This window comes from Toxorhynchites rutilus, chromosome 2 (assembly GCF_029784135.1).
Source record: "Toxorhynchites rutilus septentrionalis strain SRP chromosome 2, ASM2978413v1, whole genome shotgun sequence".
Taxonomy (NCBI): Eukaryota; Metazoa; Arthropoda; class Insecta; order Diptera; family Culicidae; genus Toxorhynchites; species Toxorhynchites rutilus.
This window is the reverse complement of record NC_073745.1, coordinates 236,865,969-236,886,090: the sequence shown is the minus strand read 5'-3', so window position 1 is coordinate 236,886,090 and position 20,122 is coordinate 236,865,969. Positions and strand designations below refer to the sequence as shown.

The following is a 20,122-nucleotide window of genomic DNA, read 5'->3' as shown; positions in this document are numbered from 1 at the left end:
TACATAGCGCAATAACGGCAACAACACAAGAAATAAAAATGCTGTCCATCGCTATTGCAGAATTACCGCTGAATAAAACTATGCGTTTCAGCCAGTGAGACGCTCTCACATCTATATTTTTTTGACGGCTCAAGAAGTGTTTTACCTCGAATAGTTTTTTGCAAGTGTTTTCTATATTCTAGATTAAGTTAGTATAGTTCTAAATTAAGCTAGTAATGTAAATCAAAAGTGTAAATAAAATAGTTTAGAAAGACATTATTCCGTGTGTTGATTCTCACAGTGTTAAAGAGTTTTATTTAGCAGCTGATTCAACGAGAGTGGTCATCAGCGTAGATCAGCGATTGGAACGTTTCGCAGCAAGCAGCTTTTCAGCCAGCTACTTCCCGGCGATTGTGATTGTCGCATGCGTGAGGCATCACCAGCTGTCCAGTTAATCCGAGGAAAGGTCACGAGCATCTTTGCCTCCTCCCCAACCATATACAGTCCACCATCGAACCACACAATATGGATTTTGACGTTTCACCTATACACACGCAAAAATGGGTATGCATGATTGAGTGTAATGTAATACACCAAACTAATGTGTTATAGTTGCCTAATAGTTGATTGATTTAATGATCTAGAGAGTGGCCATCTTACCCCGGGTAGCCGTCTTACCCCGTCCTCCCCTAAGGGTATACAATAATCGTTCGCTAACTGGTCCTGGCTTAACTGGTCTGCTTTTTAACTGGGCGAACGTTAACTAGTCCTTGGACCATTTAAAAACATAATTTCGTAAATAAGCGACGCCATATTCAAATGGAAAAAATTACATGAGTGGCATTCGAATGTAATTTGAAATGTTATGAAAATTTACCTTTTTTTCGCATGACAAAAAAAATAAATTACATAAAAATAATTTCCTCAAATTTTATTTCATACCTGTTGTCGCACTCAATGCGAAACTTCTTCTTCTTCTTCTTTTTGGCTTTAAGAGGGTTTAAACTTGTCAGTTCATTCGCCTCTAATTGCGAAACTTCCATTGGAATCCTTTTGTTTTGTTTGCGAATCAAATAATTCATTGAAGTTCCCCGCGATTTTATTTGACATTTTACATGCCGGACCAGTTAAAACGCGAATGTCGATAACTCGATAATTTACTGTATATTACCACCTTCAAAATGAAATAGTTACCAAACCTCAATTGCAAATGGAATTATCCAACGCAAAATGGGAGATTTTATATAAAAAATTTAGTATAAACTTTCTCTCCATTGATCGAAAATCGGCTTTATTTGCAATATTTAACGACTTAGTTCCTACGCGTAGCAAAATGTTTAGTCACCGTATAGCAGGAATAGATTCTCCTTTTTGCAGCATTTGCGGTAGACTCGACACACTAAAACATCGTATAAAACAGGGTAATTCAGCTTCATTGTTTGGTCGTGGATCAAGTCTGTAATCCATTCCCGAATGAAACTACAAATCAAAGATCCAGAAGAGTTGCTTACTTCACAGATTATTGAAAAAAATTTCAGGTCGAAAGTTGCCCTTGGTAAGACGGGCATTGGTTATTTGATTATTTCAAAGATGGAATACGAGAAGTACGGTGGAATAATAAGGAAAAGTTCAAAAAAAAATTCAAAGGGTTTTTGAACATCTGCTGAGGTCGGCTAGGTTCTGCTGGAATAAATTGGGTTTCGCTTTGCTGGTTCGTATTATGTTAGTTACTAACCCCGAGTTACCGGGGGTAATCGGTGTTGCTTACTTTAGGTTTAGATTAGGTTGAGTTTTTTCGTCTCTTATTACCTTACTTCGTTAATGTAAACGAATATTGTTTACTTAGAGAACAAGGAATGCTGAATTGTGAATAGTAAAAATGGAATAAATAAAAAAAAACCTTCGCGTACAACATCGAGTCTCATTCGTGGTATACTTGCATAACATGGGGCGCTAAAACGTTCAGCAGAATAGTGAAATCACTTAACGTGTGACGTATTAAAAAATACGCTAAGGGGTTAACAAAAACAACTTTATTTGAATACTGTATATATTATCACCTATAATAGTAACATGCACAATTTTTTTCATATGCTAAGTAGGACGGCCTAGAATACTCTTCTTAAACTTCTACGTGGACTTCGAGCAAGTGGGACGTATCCGGCGCTCGGCCAACTCGAGTTAATAACCTCAAGTAGCTGCTCACAAACCAATATAGGAACGATGACTTCCTGGAATAATTAACCGAAATTCACCTTGAACCGAGTTTAGTATTAATTTTTGTACAAACCATAATTGATACTCAAAATTGATCCTTCGAAAAAGTGTATGGAAAAAACTTTGGTTGATATGCCTCAGAGAAGTAATTGCACATCGAGCCATTATTTTGACACGATCCACGACATCTCCATGATCGAAAGCGATTGACCGGATGGTGTTTAAGTTTCTACAGGTTAACATAGTGGTTGTGAATCGTACCACAGAATGGAACATGATAGTTTACCTCAGAACGAATATAAGATTCCTCGGCATGCTTTTTAGTGTTATCATCACTCTATCGAAGTGCTCTTTCGCTTGTTTGGTCATGTACGCTAAATCCGCCTCTGACAATCGAATGGACATATTCGAACCTTTCAGCTCCAATGGTCGCTGTAACAGAATCTCGGCGAAGGTACGATAATCCTCCACATTCAGAGCTCGAGCATATTTTTCCATCGACTTGTAATCTTTCAAAACAGTAGCTTCCCAAAAATGGCATAAGTTGGCACAAATTTCCTTAGACAGTCCACCGTAGAGCCCATGATCCAGCAAAACTAGTTGTGGTCTACCGGAGCAGGGATCTCGGCGAACGAAAATATTCCCCGGATGAGGATCTGCGTGAACGAAGCCGGTGCGAAAAATTTGATCGGCAAAAGCATGAAAAAGAGAACGATCTAACTTGGACATATTGGCATTAATCTTACGAAGTCCATCGCGATCGCTAATTTTACAACCATCTATGAATTCAGTTGTTAAAACGCGCTGTAAGAAAGCAGGTTTTCAATATACCTTATAGTCTCAGAGTGCCAGTAAACTTTACCTCGTTAGTATACTCCCAGAGAACTTTGGGAATGTAAACATAATCGTGCTTCTTTAAATCTTCGGCACAACGCTCAGCATTTTTTCCTTCGTGTATAAAGTCCAGCTCTTCCCTAAGATTATCTTGTAAATCACGTGCAATCCAACCAAAATTATAATTTTTGTGCAGCACAGCTATCAAATCCTGAAGAAAAAGAATCGTCCTCAAGTCACCCTCGAACCGTTTTCTTAGATCCGCGTACTGAACTTTAACAGCAACTTGCTTCCCTTCTTTGGTCATAGCTCGGAATACCTGCGCCAGGCTAGCAGCCGCGATGGGTTCGTAATGAAATTCGGCAAAAACTTCATCGGGGGGCCTACTGAAGTCCTCTTCAAACAGTTTACGTACTTCATCTGGCTTGCGTGTTAGGCACCTGTCTTCCAATTTCCTCAGCGTGTGTACGTACTCCTTTGGAATTATGTGATTCAATGCTGCAACACCTTGACCCATTTTTATATACAACCCACCGTTAGCCAAACAGCCCCGTAGAAGCTTATCCGCAGATCTCTGATGAACCTCCGAAATCAACTCCGAGTGGCGGGGATCGTCATCATTCAATCCCCTCAGACTCCAGGCGTAATCCAGTGAAATGCTGATTCCAATGCTTAGTGATCGTACAAATCTGTGGGCACTTTCCACATTCTCAAAATCGTTGTAAAAACCATCATAAACAACACATCCAGATAACAAACCACCTGCCGCCCCCAGAAAGAATCTAGTCGCTCCTGTCGTAGTAGGCGTATTTCTGGTTGATAAATTCCTTTTTCGACATCCGAGCCCCATGAAGTATCTTATCCTTGCGAAAAAGGAGCCATTCATTGTGGAAGTCGCCTTTCAACAAATATTTTTTTGAATCACGTTCCGAAATTGAGCCGGCATAAACAACGAGCGCAATGACTATCTCTCGAAGTGCTCGAAAAAATTTCTACGTCGTGGTATTTCGATAGATGATAAATGTTATGGACACAGTAAAAAAAACATTTTTTTTTTCACCCTCAGTGGCATCGAGGACGTTTGGATCAAAAAATACTGTTCTTCCTTCATCCTTTTCTACAGGATCTGCTGTTTGTATGGGTAGATATCTGGAGCAATGATTGGTCGACAAGTCTCCCGGCAATAGTTAAAGTATTATCGAGTGTGATCATTACCGGGGTGATGCTACTGCCGGTATTTTTTGGGATTGTCGCTTCACTCGCCTTTCTTGGATTCTGGTCATACCAAATCGAAAGGTGCGTTGTTGCTTGAAAGTTTCATAGTCTCATCCATAAGGTTTTTTCGTTCTAGTTTATACCCTGGAATAGTACCGGTACAGCTTCTGATACACCGCTGTTTGGGTGTTTTATTTCAGAGTCAAATATACTCGGATGCATTTATCGAACGTTGGAACTTATTGGTTTACCGCTCTCTGCTCGTAACTATCGGAACGATTGATTACTTGAGAATGCTGATGGAACTTGTTTGAATGAGTTCAGATCTATAGAAGTGTACTATTGATGTAATATATCCATTGGCGACAAGTGAAAATATATTTTTGTGAACTATCACACCAAGTCTTTTTATATTGTTGTGAACCAATATCATGTTCGTTCTTCCACCTGACGAAGCTGGCAACTCGGTATAATGTATCTTCGACAAGTACTGAAAACCGTATGAATGTGTGTTAGTGCTCCATCGTAACCAGTTGGACACCGTCCAGTAGATGGGTAACATCGAGCCCGAAATAAGTCCACGAAAAGGGTAATTTTCAGCCCTGTTCTGTATTTCGATCAATTCGAAATATTTCGAACGACTTGATAAAATTCCATCCTGTATTTCGTTCGAGTTGTTTTTGCATTTCGTTCTATCTGTTTCTTTTTGAATATCAAATGGGCAAAACATTCTAAATAGGAAATGCGAAATTATAACTCGAACGGAATAACGGTTTCGATCGATGTAGAAATCCGTCGTAATACAGAATAGAGCTGTTTAACTCTTTTAATATTTGTAAGCACTATATGGCTAGGCGTTAGCGTATAGCGATCGTGAGCTAACACAAGGACCGATACGACTCATATGGACCACAGACGTAGCGTGGTGGTGCGCATATTTAGTCGCAATTTTGAGTAAATAACGTGGGAGTTGTGCGGTATATTTATTTACTAACACAACCACCCGACCGAAGCCATTCCGTAGTGTCGAGAATACTGCTGCCGCTAGCGCATCAATTGAGTGTAGAGTTAATGAATAGTAATTTGGCAACCATGCCTGACCAGCGAGAGAAACTGACCAAGAGTGAGCGAGAGAAATGTAGAGATACATGGAAGCAAGTTAAACGACGACATTCATATGCTTCTACCAGCTGGCTCGGCTAATGTGATTCAGGGAATACTTTGATCGTGTTACCGGTTTGTGCTGTAATTTGCAGGTTTGTGCTGGTTCATAACGGCAATCAACCTTGCCGACGAAACTGTAGTCAATGTTTAGTGTTGTTTGGATGCCATCTATTTAAATAAGTTCAAACTTACGGGATACGCCCGAACGGCAATTCTGACATTACGTTTTACCTTCCACTTCACTTTCCTTGGGTCGTACTTCTTCCGTGATGATCTTCAACGAAGCAACGAAGTGGACTGGTTGGGAACCGAACGGAAAGCCGACGGTTGAGGGGTGAGTGGATGGTGTGTCGTTACTCACACATCATTACGATGCATGTTGAGTAATTATATGATTGGCAGTTTAATGCCACACAGTGGCCATGCAAAAGAAATCTAGTTCCATAAATAATAGCATCAAATGTACTTTTACATGAATAAAGAATTCCATTGCTTTCCAAAATCGTTTTTGTTTTATTTAAAAAAAGACCTTTGTAGCGTTCTTATTAAAAACCCCTTTACAAGCTAAATTTCCCCCCTTCCAAATCTACCATGAGTTCAACGAAGCTTGTCATCTAGTTGTGAATAATCCCTCGTAGAATGTGCACTATAGCGGTCAGGAACAAATAAGCACTCCCAGAACGTTTTGATACAGTGCGTTCGTTTCCAAGCATGTTGAGTATACATATGTATTTTAATGTATACAAACAATCATTGGTGTCTTTCATTTGGAAGAATCCTAGAGTATAAAAAAATTGCATTGTTCTCTTGTGTCGAATTTTGGGTTTATGACCAGCGAGGATTTCCGCCGGAGTTCTACCGCTGTACGGAGCCGAAAAGTATGCACATCGCGCTGGTGTGATCGATGTGCAGTATCACTCTCATGTCGTCTGAAGACGACGCTCGTACATACAGCTCATCGCGCGGATGTCGTCTATAGACGACGCTCGAAGCGAAAGGGTTAATCACGGACCGAATCGATTCGAGAAGACATGGTATAGAGTCTGCATCAAAATTCCTCCCCACAATTCACACCGCCTGAGTTGATTTTTGTAGTAACGGCGATAAAAATTGGCATTTAAAAGTACATAAACTTATTTATCGTCTTGTCAGTCAAATATATTCGCAAACCATCTGTTTCTGTCATTTGTTCAAATGAATCTAAAGACGCGTCCACATTACGCCAATTGGCCTTGGCCGCCCGGTAAAGCTGACTAAATGTGGATGTACCACCCGGGCTTGCCGACGTGCCGAAATCCGACTCGAATCAAACCGAACCCAACCCGAAACAAGTGGGTCCGGTTCGATAAAGTCGAACCAAAACAAAACGAAGTAAATTAGCGTTCACGACGTTGTGCTTCGTGTGTTCGTGACGACTTCGTGCATCCGATGGGGCTTCGGCTTCGTGCACCCGATGGGGCGTCCACATTACATAACGAACCGAATATGCCACCTGGTACAGGACGATCGGCATCATTCGGCATAATGTGGACGCGCCTTAACGCACAATAATTCTTTATCGCTTCTGTTGTCTCATTGCCCAGCTGCAGGCCGTCTTCTAGGTACTCCTCATTATCGATTTATGAAAGCTGGGTTCGATCCTGTCTTCCAAGAGAAGTTCGGCACTTTCGTACTTGAAATGAAAATTTCGTTAAAATCTTTATCTGGAAAGTAAGTGGTTATGTCACGTAGTAAACTCCAAAATCAAAACAATTGGTACCTAAATATAGATAAATATTTGTACTTAATGGGTTTGAAAGGTTTACAGTAAGGAAACATTAATATGCGAATTGGTGTTGTGTTATAAAGTCACAATATCTAATTTGTTTGAATTTACAGTGCAGTGACTGCTCGAACTTTAACGATGACAGTCGCTTATTTTCCATCCTTCTCAGCCCTTCCTTTCCCACCAACATTTTAGCAGTGGTAGAACTTCGTTTTCTCCGCTCCGTCACAAGTATTGCCCCATCTCGCTCTGCCTTGCGTGAATTTTACACTACTGCTGGGGAAGAACAAACGTCGTCTTCTAATATGTTTAGGTAACTTTATTTTAGTGCTTAGCCAAAAAACGCCAACAGCGAATTCCATATGTCGTAGAAAAATTTCTTTACTGTTTGCCGACGATTGTCCAATGGGTCGTAATCGTTTCGAATAGTGTACCCGAACGTGTGTGAAATGTTTGTGTTATTTGTTTAGTGTTCAATGATTGAATTAATTGTGATTAAAATTCGTTGAAAGAAAGTTGTTTTTCCTTTACTCTCGAGTAAGGGTTGAAACGGAAGGTAAGGAAAATTCTTGCTTCCTCGCCTACCCATATATGTATTGAGCAATGTCTCCCGATATCGATAGTGTGAATAAATATAAAATTGAATAACTGTATTGAAATCTGTGAATGTTGCGACATATGCATTGTATTTCTCTGCAGAGAACATAATTTATCATCATGGCGGAAAATTGGTTGCTAATTTCTTGTCTGAGCTTGTCACCCGGATCAAATCACGGTCGTCGTATGTGTTGATAAAGGTGGCAAATGTGGGAAAACTGTTGACTATTTAGATTCTATATGCTAGTTCCTCTGTTCGCGAACATAAGTTATTCAACACCAATTTGTTCGGTTTATTATTTATCAAATTAGTTGATTGCTACTTTTCATTAGTTTGAATAAGTCGGATTACTTTTGAATTTTATGTTACATTTTTGTTTCATTATAATTCGATGGTTGATAGGATGGGTAACCGGTTACTGGTGGACAACACGATGTTAGTGACGTGATGTTTTCTACAGAAAAAAGGATGATGCTTGGGGAAATTCATGCAATTATACATGAAGATCGATAGCTTTCAGAAAGACGTTCCAGACATTCCAGACATGTAAACAAAAAAACATGGGTCCGAGCGATAAGATATAATTTGCACGACAATTCAACTTTATGGCATCAAAGCAGTGATGTGTTTTTTGTATTTTCCAGAATCCTGCAGGTGAAATAATATACACGTAGAAGACGTGTGAAAGTTAAACTGTGAAGACAGTATAGTGAAACAAAATCTCCAATCGAGTGTGAAGGAAAAGCAATCGATCTAGAAAGGATGTTGCATGTACCTCCTCCGCAGCCCCAGCAGCATATGGCTCATCCGCCAACGCAACCGCCACCTCCTCTACCGTCGCATTTACCACATCTGACGAGCGTTCCACCGCCGAACGTTCCAACACAGGGATCGGCTGGGCAACATCCTGGACCAAGGTAGGGTGTTTCCTTTCTTGTTTTCACCGTTAATTTATTCAAACAGTATGGGCTTTGCTGAGAACCTGTATATCCATGCCAATTTATGAAAATGTGTTATGACCTTAAAGCCCGGTTCTTGTAAATTTTTTTTTTATTTTCATCAAAAATATATCGAATAAATATCGATCAACATCAAACAACATCGCGATCTACTACATGAGTTATAATTAAGAAGATCAGTCCATTACCGGAATGTCTTTGAATCATAGTTCTATCATTTTAGCGGTATAGTCAGTGTCATTATAGTTTTCGTTAAAACACTGTTTTATCGGCATATTCCAACAAGAATAATAACAATACCACGAATTGAACCAATTCCATCGTGCAAAACGGTTCACTTTAATGAACCGTCCAATGACCAACAGTTCACTTAAGTGAATCGTTTCTTTTGAGCAGTTCACTCACTCTTTCGTACAGTAGAGGCATATGTCAAAGCAAGTTTAAAAAACTATGGACGGGTTATATCTATGATTTTACCGCAAGGTTGACTGCCGTTGGCTTAGGCCGTCTACACACTAGGCAACCTAAGTTGGAAAGCAACTTAACGAATATGTCAAAAAAGTTTAGAGCATGTGTAATCAAATGGGAGCATACACACTAGGCAACTGGCAACTTAGGTCGGACCAACTTTTTCGATTCAACCTAGCATGTCGAGTCACGCGCGATATATGTTGGCAACTTTTTCGTTCAATTTCTGTTGACATTTTTAATTCTGCGTTCGTTGAGTTTCAATGTTTGTCAGTAGTAATAACAGTGTTTTCAAGATTTGCCCAGTTTATAATAATACGAACGAAACGTAAACATTTTTTATTTTGATATATAATTTTATATATGGTTTATATTGTATCAGGTGGAACAAACTGAAAGAGGATTTCGAATGGAGAATGACCTATGTTGGGGAGCCAAATTGAGCCGTCAAATTCTCAAACTCCGATAGCTTCATTTCCAGGCCCCAACATCAAAGGGAAAATTTCCTTTCCCCCACATAAGACACAAACTCCGCTACCGTCGGCAAAAACAAAAAGTACACATCCACTCAAATTTCGACGACAATCCAAATGCGTAAACACTCAAAGTGCAATCACATATGCTACCGACATTCCTTCACAAACAAACATATCACATCCGTGTAATTCCATTTCACATTACATAATTACAATTCACATGTAAAAACTCAATTTATATTTACATATCACAACGTTTAGATTTTACATTATATTTACAGTTACAGGTATTTCACCTCACAAATTACATCTATTAAATTAAATGTCACCACTGGCGGACCATCTCGGACTACTTTCGCTCCGCTATTTACAATTTTTGTTGTGCGTTGTTGTTGATGTTGATCCTACTCTGTGTCATATTTCACGATCTCCAATCTACGATGAAGTGATGAATAATTCACCAACGTGACCGCTTCGTTCGTGATGAGATCCCAGAAGGAGAGAACGGCAAATCACATTGTTTTTTCCGTTCTCCTATCGCACATGTGAGATACACAATTCCTGCTGTATATGATCAGCTGATGTAGACCTTGTAGTTCATTGTTCTCCAGCAGGCAGCCGTCTCGATTATGTAATCGTGTGTACCAGGCCTGTATTTGGGGAGCTTCTACTACTCATAAACAATCTATGTAGGATCAGCCGAATCGGAAGAGTACAATCAGGTTCTTGACACGATCTATGTTGGTCCGGTACCAGTGGGGAGACACATTATTTCAAGCAAACATACATTCCCAATGTGACACGTATTCCGGAGCTAGACGCAGTGACTCTTCACACTTGTTCATATTGTGGTCAAGGATTCGCGCGAGCCGGTTACGTTATAAATAATTAATACTCAGAAATAGAGAGAGAATGGAATGACCACTGAGTACAATCCGGGTGATGCTTGAATTGATGTTGCTTTAAACATTGCTGGAATCATAACGGAACAGTAGAGAACAATAGAATATTACTGTGAGAATTTAGCAGAAATTCGAACTCGTGACCGACGGAATATTGGACATGAATATGTTTACTAGAATGATCCATTTTTTCAATTGTTTTAGATTGATGCGGAACCTAAATAAAGTCTACTGTCGAATGGCAGCGCGTCATATTTTTTTTTCTTTTCCATGCAATCAAAAAAAATTTTAATGGTGCTGGTTATCTGTTACATGCAGTTGAGGTATTATAAAACTGCTCGTTTTGATTTCATTGTAGCTTACAAATATTGCGCACATTTTCAATTAGATGTCGTTTGCATAAATTGAGTACTTTTGTTTTCCTCTTTTCGCGAGAGTTAGATAATTCGCTCTTCATATGATTTATTTTGGTATTTGAAGAAATGACATCTCTGCCAGCGATTACGCAGTTGACAGATGAAAACTTAACGAATTCATTACGTTTGAGTTGCCTCAATGTGCTGAGCTGAGTTGGAGATCTGATTGACATCGCCAACAAAGATCGGGTTGCGGTTGCCCAATGTGTAGATGGCCTTAGTAATCAATTGTATTTCTTCAATTAGCAATAATTCCACTTCGGATGTTCCTTATAGAGTACGATATCGCCGTTGCGCAGAGCTGTCTTTTGTGTGAATTGATTAAATTATGTCTAATGCTCAAACGGTATGCGTAGAAGTCCAGTGAGTTGGTGACATGAAGAGATATATTTCAATGCAGTCTTGAATAATCGAGCCAGAGCGTTGCATTTGTACCCGCTTTTGTAGATTGTGTTAGCAAAAGGAATTCCAGAGTGTAAAAATGCATGGGGGTATAAAAGTATTGTCGACTTGAATGTATCTGCAATGCCGATTTCCACAGGCTCCATGGTTTCGAAGTCTGTGTTAGGGAAACATTCCGATTTCCAGATACGAAAGCGAGTACAAAAGTACCCGCAGCTTGTATCTATTTTGCAATGTCGATTTCCCCTGGCTCCATTGTTTTGAAGTATGTGTTAGACAAACATCCATCCATTCCAGCGATCGTTCCTCAATCGTAGCGCAATCATGACTGAGTGAATTTCCGAACGGCAATCGCTTATATACCGATTGGTGTGATTCCAATAGCCTGTTTTGAAAGCAATTTTAGGGCTATTGAAACAAGTTTTTGGATCAATATGTAACAAGCATATAACGCGTAGACATTTTGTCTTTCGAATGAAGTGTTTATCATGCCATTTCGTTCAGTTATTTAGGAGCTATTAACGCTCAAAATCTCGTTCTCCGGCGTATCGCTTTCGTTTTCGAAACTTTGAACTTACACCCCAGTATAGAAATGAAAGACGTAGTCCTACGTCAAAAGTGTGGGATGTTATGTAGGACTGTTCTGTTCGTTCATGAAATGCTGTTTGTAAGAAATAACTATTCGTCCGAATTTTGTGAAAAATACCTAAGAACAATAGAAGATCAAACTTTGATTTTAAAATTTTGATTCAGTTTGTGTCGTGATTCATTTTTTTCAGCACAAACTAGCTTTGCGCTGCTTTTCTTACGTTGTTTTGCAATAACTGAATAACTGCTATAGCAAAACTGTACCAAAACGCGAACGTCTATCTCAAAATTATTGAGCACAATATGACATAATGTAAAAAAAATCATATCAACGACCCGAATATTTTTTTACTGTTTAACAAGACTGTTTGAAACGTTTCACCTTCAACTGTTTTTTCCTGCATATCATCTTACTGAAATATTTACCTAACACCAGGTATGGGCAAAATCGCATCGAAATTCGTTCAACAACACTCATTCAAAGATAAAACTCACCCTTCTATTCTCCGTTTATGCCTCACTTTATTTGAGACAGAAAACATTCACCTATCCTCTTCGCAAAGTTCATTCTCGATTAGAACGGAAAAATACTGTCTCGATTCCGTCCATCTATTCTCAGAAATTTTTGCATTCCCTCATTTGCCGCTCGGAATGACGTTAGATGGTGATAGAATCAAACTGGAAACTTTTGTTTGAGCCAGTGAGTGTCTCTGTAAAATCATTCGTTTTTCACTCAAATAGCAATCATTGAGCCTCGATCGCGGCAGTAAAATATAGGCAGATAGTTGAAATCGAGTTGTTTCCTGTGCACTATTGCAATGACATTTTTTTTTATTCTAGTATGAAACGATCAGTGCTCCCGTGGCCGAGTGGTTAGCGTCCCACACTATCATGCCGGGGGTTCGGGTTCGATTCCCGTTCTGGTCGGGAGATTTTTCGTCAAAGAAAATTCTTCCGATTTGCACTGTGGTCACACGTATTCTAGAGCTTGCCACTCCAGAGTACATTCAAGGCGTGTTATTCGGCATAGAAATCTCAACCAAGTACTACTTATAAAAATGATGCAAGTAGTGCTACGTTGAGAAGGCAAAAGTTCCACTGGAACGTTAGTGCCATCCAAGAAAATGAAACGATCTAAGCCAACGCAAAAGACCATATTAACGCAAGTTATTGGTGAGCGGGAAGGTGAATTCATGTGCACTTGAATGCTGACAAGGAAAAGAGTACAAGCGTAAATAAAATCATGCATACTCGCAGATTCAGTCTATTTTGACTCAATAGTTATTTTGTTTCGTGCTATCTTTCTAAATGAGTATTCATTCATTAAATGTTGTTTTCCACTCTTTGTTTTGTTATGTTCACTATCAGTCCCGAATGAAGATGGAGTGTAAAATATTTCATCGTGCAATCTCACGATTGCTTGCTGCATTCTTTCCGTCATTATTATTCCAAGCAGATACAAGACGAGATCTAAAGATCGACCCCTATTAATTAACACAAGTTCTTATTTGAAACTTTCAAGACACTGCATAAGTTGTGTTACATGTACCAACTTGTTATAAGAATGACTAATATAATATTAGAGAGTTTTTTTTTGTAATTTGTATTAATAATTATTAATTACACCTGATATTCACTAAAATTTATGTCTATTTATTGATGAGAAGATTACGTCAAGTGGCTATAGGGGTCGATAATTTCACTTCAATCCGGAAAAGGGGTCTCTGGCCAAAATAGTTTGAGAGCAGGGTGTCGACTACCTTGAAAAACATTGAACATCAGGGAATTCAAAACATGTCAGGGAAAATCAGGGAATATCATGGAATTTTGCCGCCAACCTGGAAAAAATTAAATTCCGTCAATTATGATTTTCATTATTTCAGTAATTAGAAATTTAATGATACAAAAAAAATGTATTTGACTAGTTTGAAACTCTATAGGTTTTTCAGCATATTGTTTGCTTTTGCCTGTAGGTGAAGTTAGTCCTTGAGAAGAGCTTTATAAACTGTTTTCTAGGTTACTAAAAATATTAGTAGGCAAAACCACCCTCCAAGGTATTTGGCTGCAATATCCGGATATTTCGTCATGGTTGATCGACACTAGGATGCGCGTACTGTTCTGTATTAACAACAAGAACTCGAACCAGGCACCTTTGGTTCGTCTTACAACTGATCACTTATTTGTGTAATTAGTATCTGCAGTTCAACTCCAAAAACTTCCTTTTTTCTTCGAAAAGTGTCGATAAATTCATGCTTAAAACCGTCATAGCTGAGATCCTGTGGAGTCCGGAAACAGTTAGGTGTCAAAAATCACTCCGTAGTTGCATCGAGAAGAATGTATCATAGTAGCTAGAAAGCTGAGAATTACTGATAAAATGAGCTTTATGATGATGTTTGGCATTGCCCCATATTCTTAATTTGAGCTCGATGAAGTTGTGCGTAATAAAAGCTATTACATTGTCGTTAGTTTCGACCTAAGACAAGAAGTGACAACTGGTTTCTTACTCTTTGACCAAGTACGAGCAACAGGGATACCGAACCACTCGAGATATCAAGTTTCCAAATGAGATAAAGCGCCTGAAGACTATGTTTTCACGTCCCTAACATATGTTTTCGTATCAAATATTCTACGAATGATTTTATTTGGATGATGTAAAGCAAAATGTTTGCGTATTTCACAACAAATTGTATTTTTCTGTTATGCTTTATCATGAAAACTAGTGTGAGAGTACATACCATGAGTACATTATGTAGAAATGTATTTCCAAATATTATTGGTGACCCTTTAAAATTGACCAATCAACTGCTGGTCCGAAAACTGGTCTGAAATCGACCCCCTATTGTCAGGTCTTGTCTTAGGTTTCGACGAGTCTTTGCATAAAACTACAAAAAGACTGCAGATGGGTTTGAATATCAGATTTTAGGATGAAGAAGAGAAGGAGGTGATAAATTGTTACATGACGTCAATGTTCTTGGAACGTTCATAAAAGTCAGATCAAATTGCAGATATTAATTCGTTGAGGTTCGTGTCAGTCCTTAGGGACTAACATTAAGCTTTTCGGTAGAAAAAAGTTGATAAATGGGACTGACTGTTACAAAATAAGGAAATATAAAAAAAAATATTTGTTTTCGGATGTTTTACGATATGTGACTACTTTCAACTCGAATTTCTACCTATTTTCTTTTTATACAATAAATATCTTTGTATGCGGGGACCGATACTGATATTATACAAATACTCTTGATGCGGACTAAATGGGGAGCGCAGCAAGAACAAGCGGGGCTCAACGTGTTTGTTAAAACGAAAATTACTCGTTCTGTACAAGTGTTTATGTATCCTTTAATATAACTTTGAACAGTATTAATAAATCTATTTTCTTATCTTTCCCGACACTTCTCAGTAGTTGTTTAGTTCAATCAAAAATCACAAACAACTCATTTATTGGAAGATATCGACAGACGTTCACAAATTCCATTGTTTTAGCAAATAAAATGTCTTAAGAACTACAACTACAGAACTAGTCGAAAATTTTATTAATAGTTTACATCTGGAATCTTTCTGAAAAATTACTGGAAAATCAGGGAATATTTTTTCGAGTTTCGAGTCGACACCCTGGAGAATCCCTGGTGTAAACACAGCGATTCCTCGTGCTCGTGCCTCGTGTCTCGTGCCTCATAATCGCCGATCTCTTACACTCTCCCGAAAAAGTTGGTATATATAACGAGCTTTTTGGTAAATATCAATATTTAGTAAATTTTTGCAACGGAACAGCTCGCAAAAAAAAACAAACAGCTCTTCAGCTCATTTTGATAATGATGCAGGAGAGAATAGAGCTGTAGAATTGCAGAGAGTATGTGAGCTGTATGATTCAACTGAACTGACCGCCTCTCTGTTATATTAGCGTTGACGGCATTAAGCTTTGTTTACCAGTTTAGGGGGCGCCAAAAATAATAATTGACTTTCAGGCAGAATGAACACGTTTTTAAAATTGAAATTATGAATGAAAATTAACTTCTGTGTATTAAATTAGTGTTCTATTTCAATGAAAAACACTTTGTAGGCGGTGAAAAAAATAATAAATTCTCTTCGAAGACAATTTTATATTATAATGAAAAGTCTCAGTAAAAATGTCGGAAATGTATAGACAAATGGTTAAATAAGAGTCAGGAATAGAGATGTGCCATCCGCTCATGAGCTGTTCCGAAGAATCGACTCTTTGAATTAAGTTGACACTAATGACACGGAACAGCTCACAAAAAAAACAAACAGCTCTTCAGCTCACTTTGACAATGATGCAGAAGGGTAAAGAGCTGGAGAATTGCAGAGAGTGTGTGAGCTGTATGATTCAAATGAACTGACCGCCTCTCGCGTTTCGTGTTATGACATTAGTTATGTTTCATTGGTTCTTGTATTTTCAACTGTTATATTCGTGTTGACGACATTGGGCTTTGTTTACCAGTTTAGAGGGCGCCAAAAATAATAGTTGCCCTTCCGGCAGAATGAACACGTTTTTGAAATTAATATTTTGAATGAAAATTAATTTCTGTGTATCAAATTAGTATTCTATTTCAATGAAAAACACTTTGCAGGCGGTGAAAAAATATCAGAAGAAAATTGTTTTCGAAGACAACTTTATATTATAATGAAAAGTCTCAGTAAAATGTCGGAAATGTATAGACAAATGGTTAAATAAGAATCAGGAATACGTGTTCCAAGTAATTTAATAACATGGTGTGAAAAATTCCATTTAAATTTTAACATTTTAAAACTTGGTTCGTGTCTTCTAATCTGATAAAGGATACACTATCGTGTTTGGGACCCAAATTGAATGTCGCCACCAGACGTCGATACTGACAACTGAGCTGAAGAGCTGTTCATAAAGAACAGAGCACTTTTAGATGAGCTGAACTGATCTGAGCTGTTCATCATGATGAGCTGGATTGCACGCCTCTAATAAGGTTAGACACACAGACGTTCGACTTGCGTATTAGATAAAGCGGAAAGGAACGCTTCTGATGCCCCTTTCTATGTCTGATCAGTATTTCGCTGGAAGTGTGTGTCTAGCCTTATGAACATTGGAATGTACGTCAAGTACATATGTACAAACGAAACATTGAGATATAGGACATAAATCGAGTTACACAATGGAAATTGGAAATCTTTCGTTGAGAACTCGGGATAACCTGCCGCATCGACTTGATTTAATCACTGTTGCACAACATCTGGTTATGCGACCATACGATCCGCAAACATCCAACAGTTGTGTGATGAACCCTTTCTCAACTTTAATTTCCTTGGTTTATGCACATAACTGCACTTTTGCGCTACTGTCATCTGCGAAGCAAGAAAAACAAAGTCGGAAACACATATGCAAAACCAGATCGCATTCCATTGTTACGCGTTGACTAAATAGGCATCCCGTTGCACTCTCCACCTCTCTGAACCGTCCGTAGACGTGAAGAGTTGCGTATGAGGTGCTCAACGCGAAGCAGCGAGCAATTTATCATATTAAACGTCAAATGGAAATGTGCATTTTATTGCATCTCTTATTATATTTTTTTCTCCATCCATCTCTTGTTGATTCTGGAAAAATGTTGAAGCACGAGTTTACTCTTCGCGATGGCACACCAACTATGGGGAATGAGATAATTGTCGCGAAGTACTTCGAAGAACAAGGTATTGAGAACGAGTTTCAACTGTTTTGACTGGTTGGATAATTGTAACTTGATCGGTTTTGTTTTATTGTGCTGCATCAAAAATGTTCATAGAGCCGTCAGGTTTGGGGGTTTATTCAACTTTCTTCAAATCCTACTCTTCGCTGAACAATTGATGTATTGATTGTTGTTTCACATGGATCATTCGAAAATTGGTTTAGAGTTCGGAATCTGAACAAGGAATTGTAGATATTTGTCATTCATATTTCCAATGTCGTATCGACCACGTAAATTCACTTGTTTTATGTTTTATGGCTTCCTGTAGAATCATATGCTTTTGAATAGCCACTTGGAATACATGCCGTTGGTGCTGCATTCATTATTTATATTTTTCGATTTAATTAATTGAAATTCGTGTCGCTGTGTTTGAATATATATATATATATATATATATATATATATATATATATATATATATATATATATTTTTTTTTTTTTATTTGATTTAAGACACTTTATCACAATGTGACATTCGTGTCATTTACTGAAGGAGAAAACGAAAAGAATTAAAATACAGTGAAAACTAACTAAACTAAATTTCTTTGAACACATTTGCATCTTTCAAAAACCTGATTACTGCTTCTTCCTGCCTGTTGGTGTTGGCAAGAATAGTTGCTATTGTGCCATTCATTTCATGTTTTCTTCTTATTTCGTCGAGTCCTCTGCAATCCACAAGTATATGAGTCACAGTAAGCTGCGTTCCGCAGAAGCGGCACATTGGTGGGTTTTTTTTTTCTAAAACATAGGAGTGGGTCAGCCGGGTGTGCCCAATGCGTAGTCTGGTAAGAACACGTTGCTCCGATGAATTTTTACAGTCCACATATTTGCAGACGATTGGCTTAATTTGTCGTAAGTGTGCAAGTGTTTGTCTCCACTCGTTTTCCCAAACACACCAGATGCGTTGTTTAATGAAACGTACAGCATCTTGTGCGGGAATTGCCATGATTTGTGGAGTTTCGTTCCGTCCTTGGTTCGCTAATCTATCAGCTTCCTCATTTCCCGAAATTCCCGCATGACCAGGAATCCAACAGAACATAACATTTCTACCTCCCACTTCACGTTCAATCGCTTGAATCCAGGGATGAGTTGATTTCCCTTTTTGAAGGGCATCCAAACAGCTGGCCGAATCGGTTAGTATGATGGTTGGTTCCCGGTTACAAGTCTCTGACAGAGCAGCCTTTAGTTGGAATGCTTCGGCTGACATTATGCCACAAATTCCTGGCAAGCAGAGAGAAATTCGTTTAATTCCTGTTACAATTCCTACACCAGTTGTTTCTTTGATCTTTGATCCATCGGTGAATACTCTAACATGCTTGGGAAATTTGTTTGTAATGATTTCAGTAAAAATCGGCACGACAATTTGGCTTGCAGTGCCGGCTCTGATTTTTTCCTTTAAGTCGCTACATATAGATGGTGATGGGGTAAACCACTCCCTGTCGTTTAATCTCAATATGTTACAAACGTTTGGCAAAGATTGTCCTGCTCGGGCTGAAAAAAGATCAGCTGCTCGTTTCATTACCGGTAGGATAGTTGCTGATCTGTTTTTTTCCGCGAGTCGCACTGTGAGCTGTGATAAGCGCTGTATCAGTACAAGACGAAATGGTAGACAACCTGCTTCAATCATAATGGAGTGGATGGGGCTGGTTTTGAACGCACCTGAGGCTTGTCTTATTACTTCATTGTACGTTGTTGAAAGGATGCGTTCCAATGCATCTAAGTTGATACTAGTAAAGACTAATCCGTACAATAGTTTAGATGTTACAAGAGCTGACCCTACGTTTAGGAGGGTTGAGCGACTGCTTCTGATTAAACGGCGTCCCAGTATTCGGAGTATGTTCAGTCTACGATCGCAACTGTGTTTGATCTCTTTGAAGTGTTGAAGAAGATTGATTTTTGCGTCTAGTAGTATCCCAAGAATTCGTAACTTTCTCACATATGGAATCGGAGTACCATTGACTTTGATGGCCCGACCTCGCTTCCTATGGTTCATATCACAAATGTGCAATAATTTTGATTTTGCTGGAGCAATGGAAAATCCAACACTAGTTGTCCAGTTGGTAACTTTAATAACTGCATTTCGTATCAGTTTCCGGACGACTGTAGAATTGCATCCCTTGGCAATCAGAATTACATCATCAGCATAAACTATTATTTGAACATTTGTTGGGAAATTTTCAAAAATAGGTTGCATTGCAACTAAAAACAGTGTTACCGACAGAATAGAACCTTGTGGCACGCCATTTTCTGCGACACGAACGCTAGATATAGCTCCATTAGCTGCAACACGAAATGTTCTGTTGCTGAGGAAACTGATTATGATGTTCAGCAAATGTCCGGATATTTTCCATGATATCAGTGTCTTGAGGATTGCCGGCCTCCAAGTGGTATCGTAAGCTTTGGAGATGTCGAGTGATACTACTTCTAC

The 20,122-nt window shown here is 38.6% G+C and overlaps 3 protein-coding genes across 6 annotated transcripts in view; 2 read left to right on the top strand and 1 right to left on the bottom strand.

Moving 5' to 3' along the window:
- Positions 1 to 1,026: 1,026 nt before the first annotated feature.
- Positions 1,027 to 3,998, bottom strand: LOC129768026 (uncharacterized aarF domain-containing protein kinase 5). Its single transcript, XM_055769387.1, has 4 exons — positions 3,059 to 3,998; positions 2,483 to 3,000; positions 2,270 to 2,425; positions 1,027 to 2,210 (listed from the first exon to the last, which is right to left on the bottom strand). Exons 1-4 carry the CDS (start codon positions 3,914 to 3,916, stop codon positions 2,102 to 2,104), a joined length of 1,641 nt encoding a protein of 546 aa, XP_055625362.1. The 5' UTR covers positions 3,917 to 3,998; the 3' UTR covers positions 1,027 to 2,101.
- Positions 3,859 to 4,559, top strand: LOC129768027 (uncharacterized). The gene is made up of 3 exons (XM_055769388.1): positions 3,859 to 4,032; positions 4,097 to 4,326; positions 4,382 to 4,559. Exons 1-3 carry the CDS (start codon positions 3,991 to 3,993, stop codon positions 4,557 to 4,559), a joined length of 450 nt encoding a protein of 149 aa, XP_055625363.1. The 5' UTR covers positions 3,859 to 3,990.
- A 2,906-nt stretch (positions 4,560 to 7,465) lies between these two features.
- The window catches only part of LOC129764518 (maternal effect protein staufen), a 65,355-nt gene continuing 52,698 nt past the window's right edge, over positions 7,466 to 20,122 (top strand). For 3 of the 4 annotated variants that reach the window (XM_055763689.1, XM_055763685.1, XM_055763687.1), the window contains exons 1-2: positions 7,494 to 7,730; positions 8,417 to 8,689. In XM_055763689.1, the coding sequence (XP_055619664.1) occupies positions 8,535 to 8,689 (155 nt within the window). In that variant the 5' untranslated portion in view covers positions 7,494 to 7,730; positions 8,417 to 8,534. The other variant, XM_055763686.1, reaches the window with a different exon arrangement.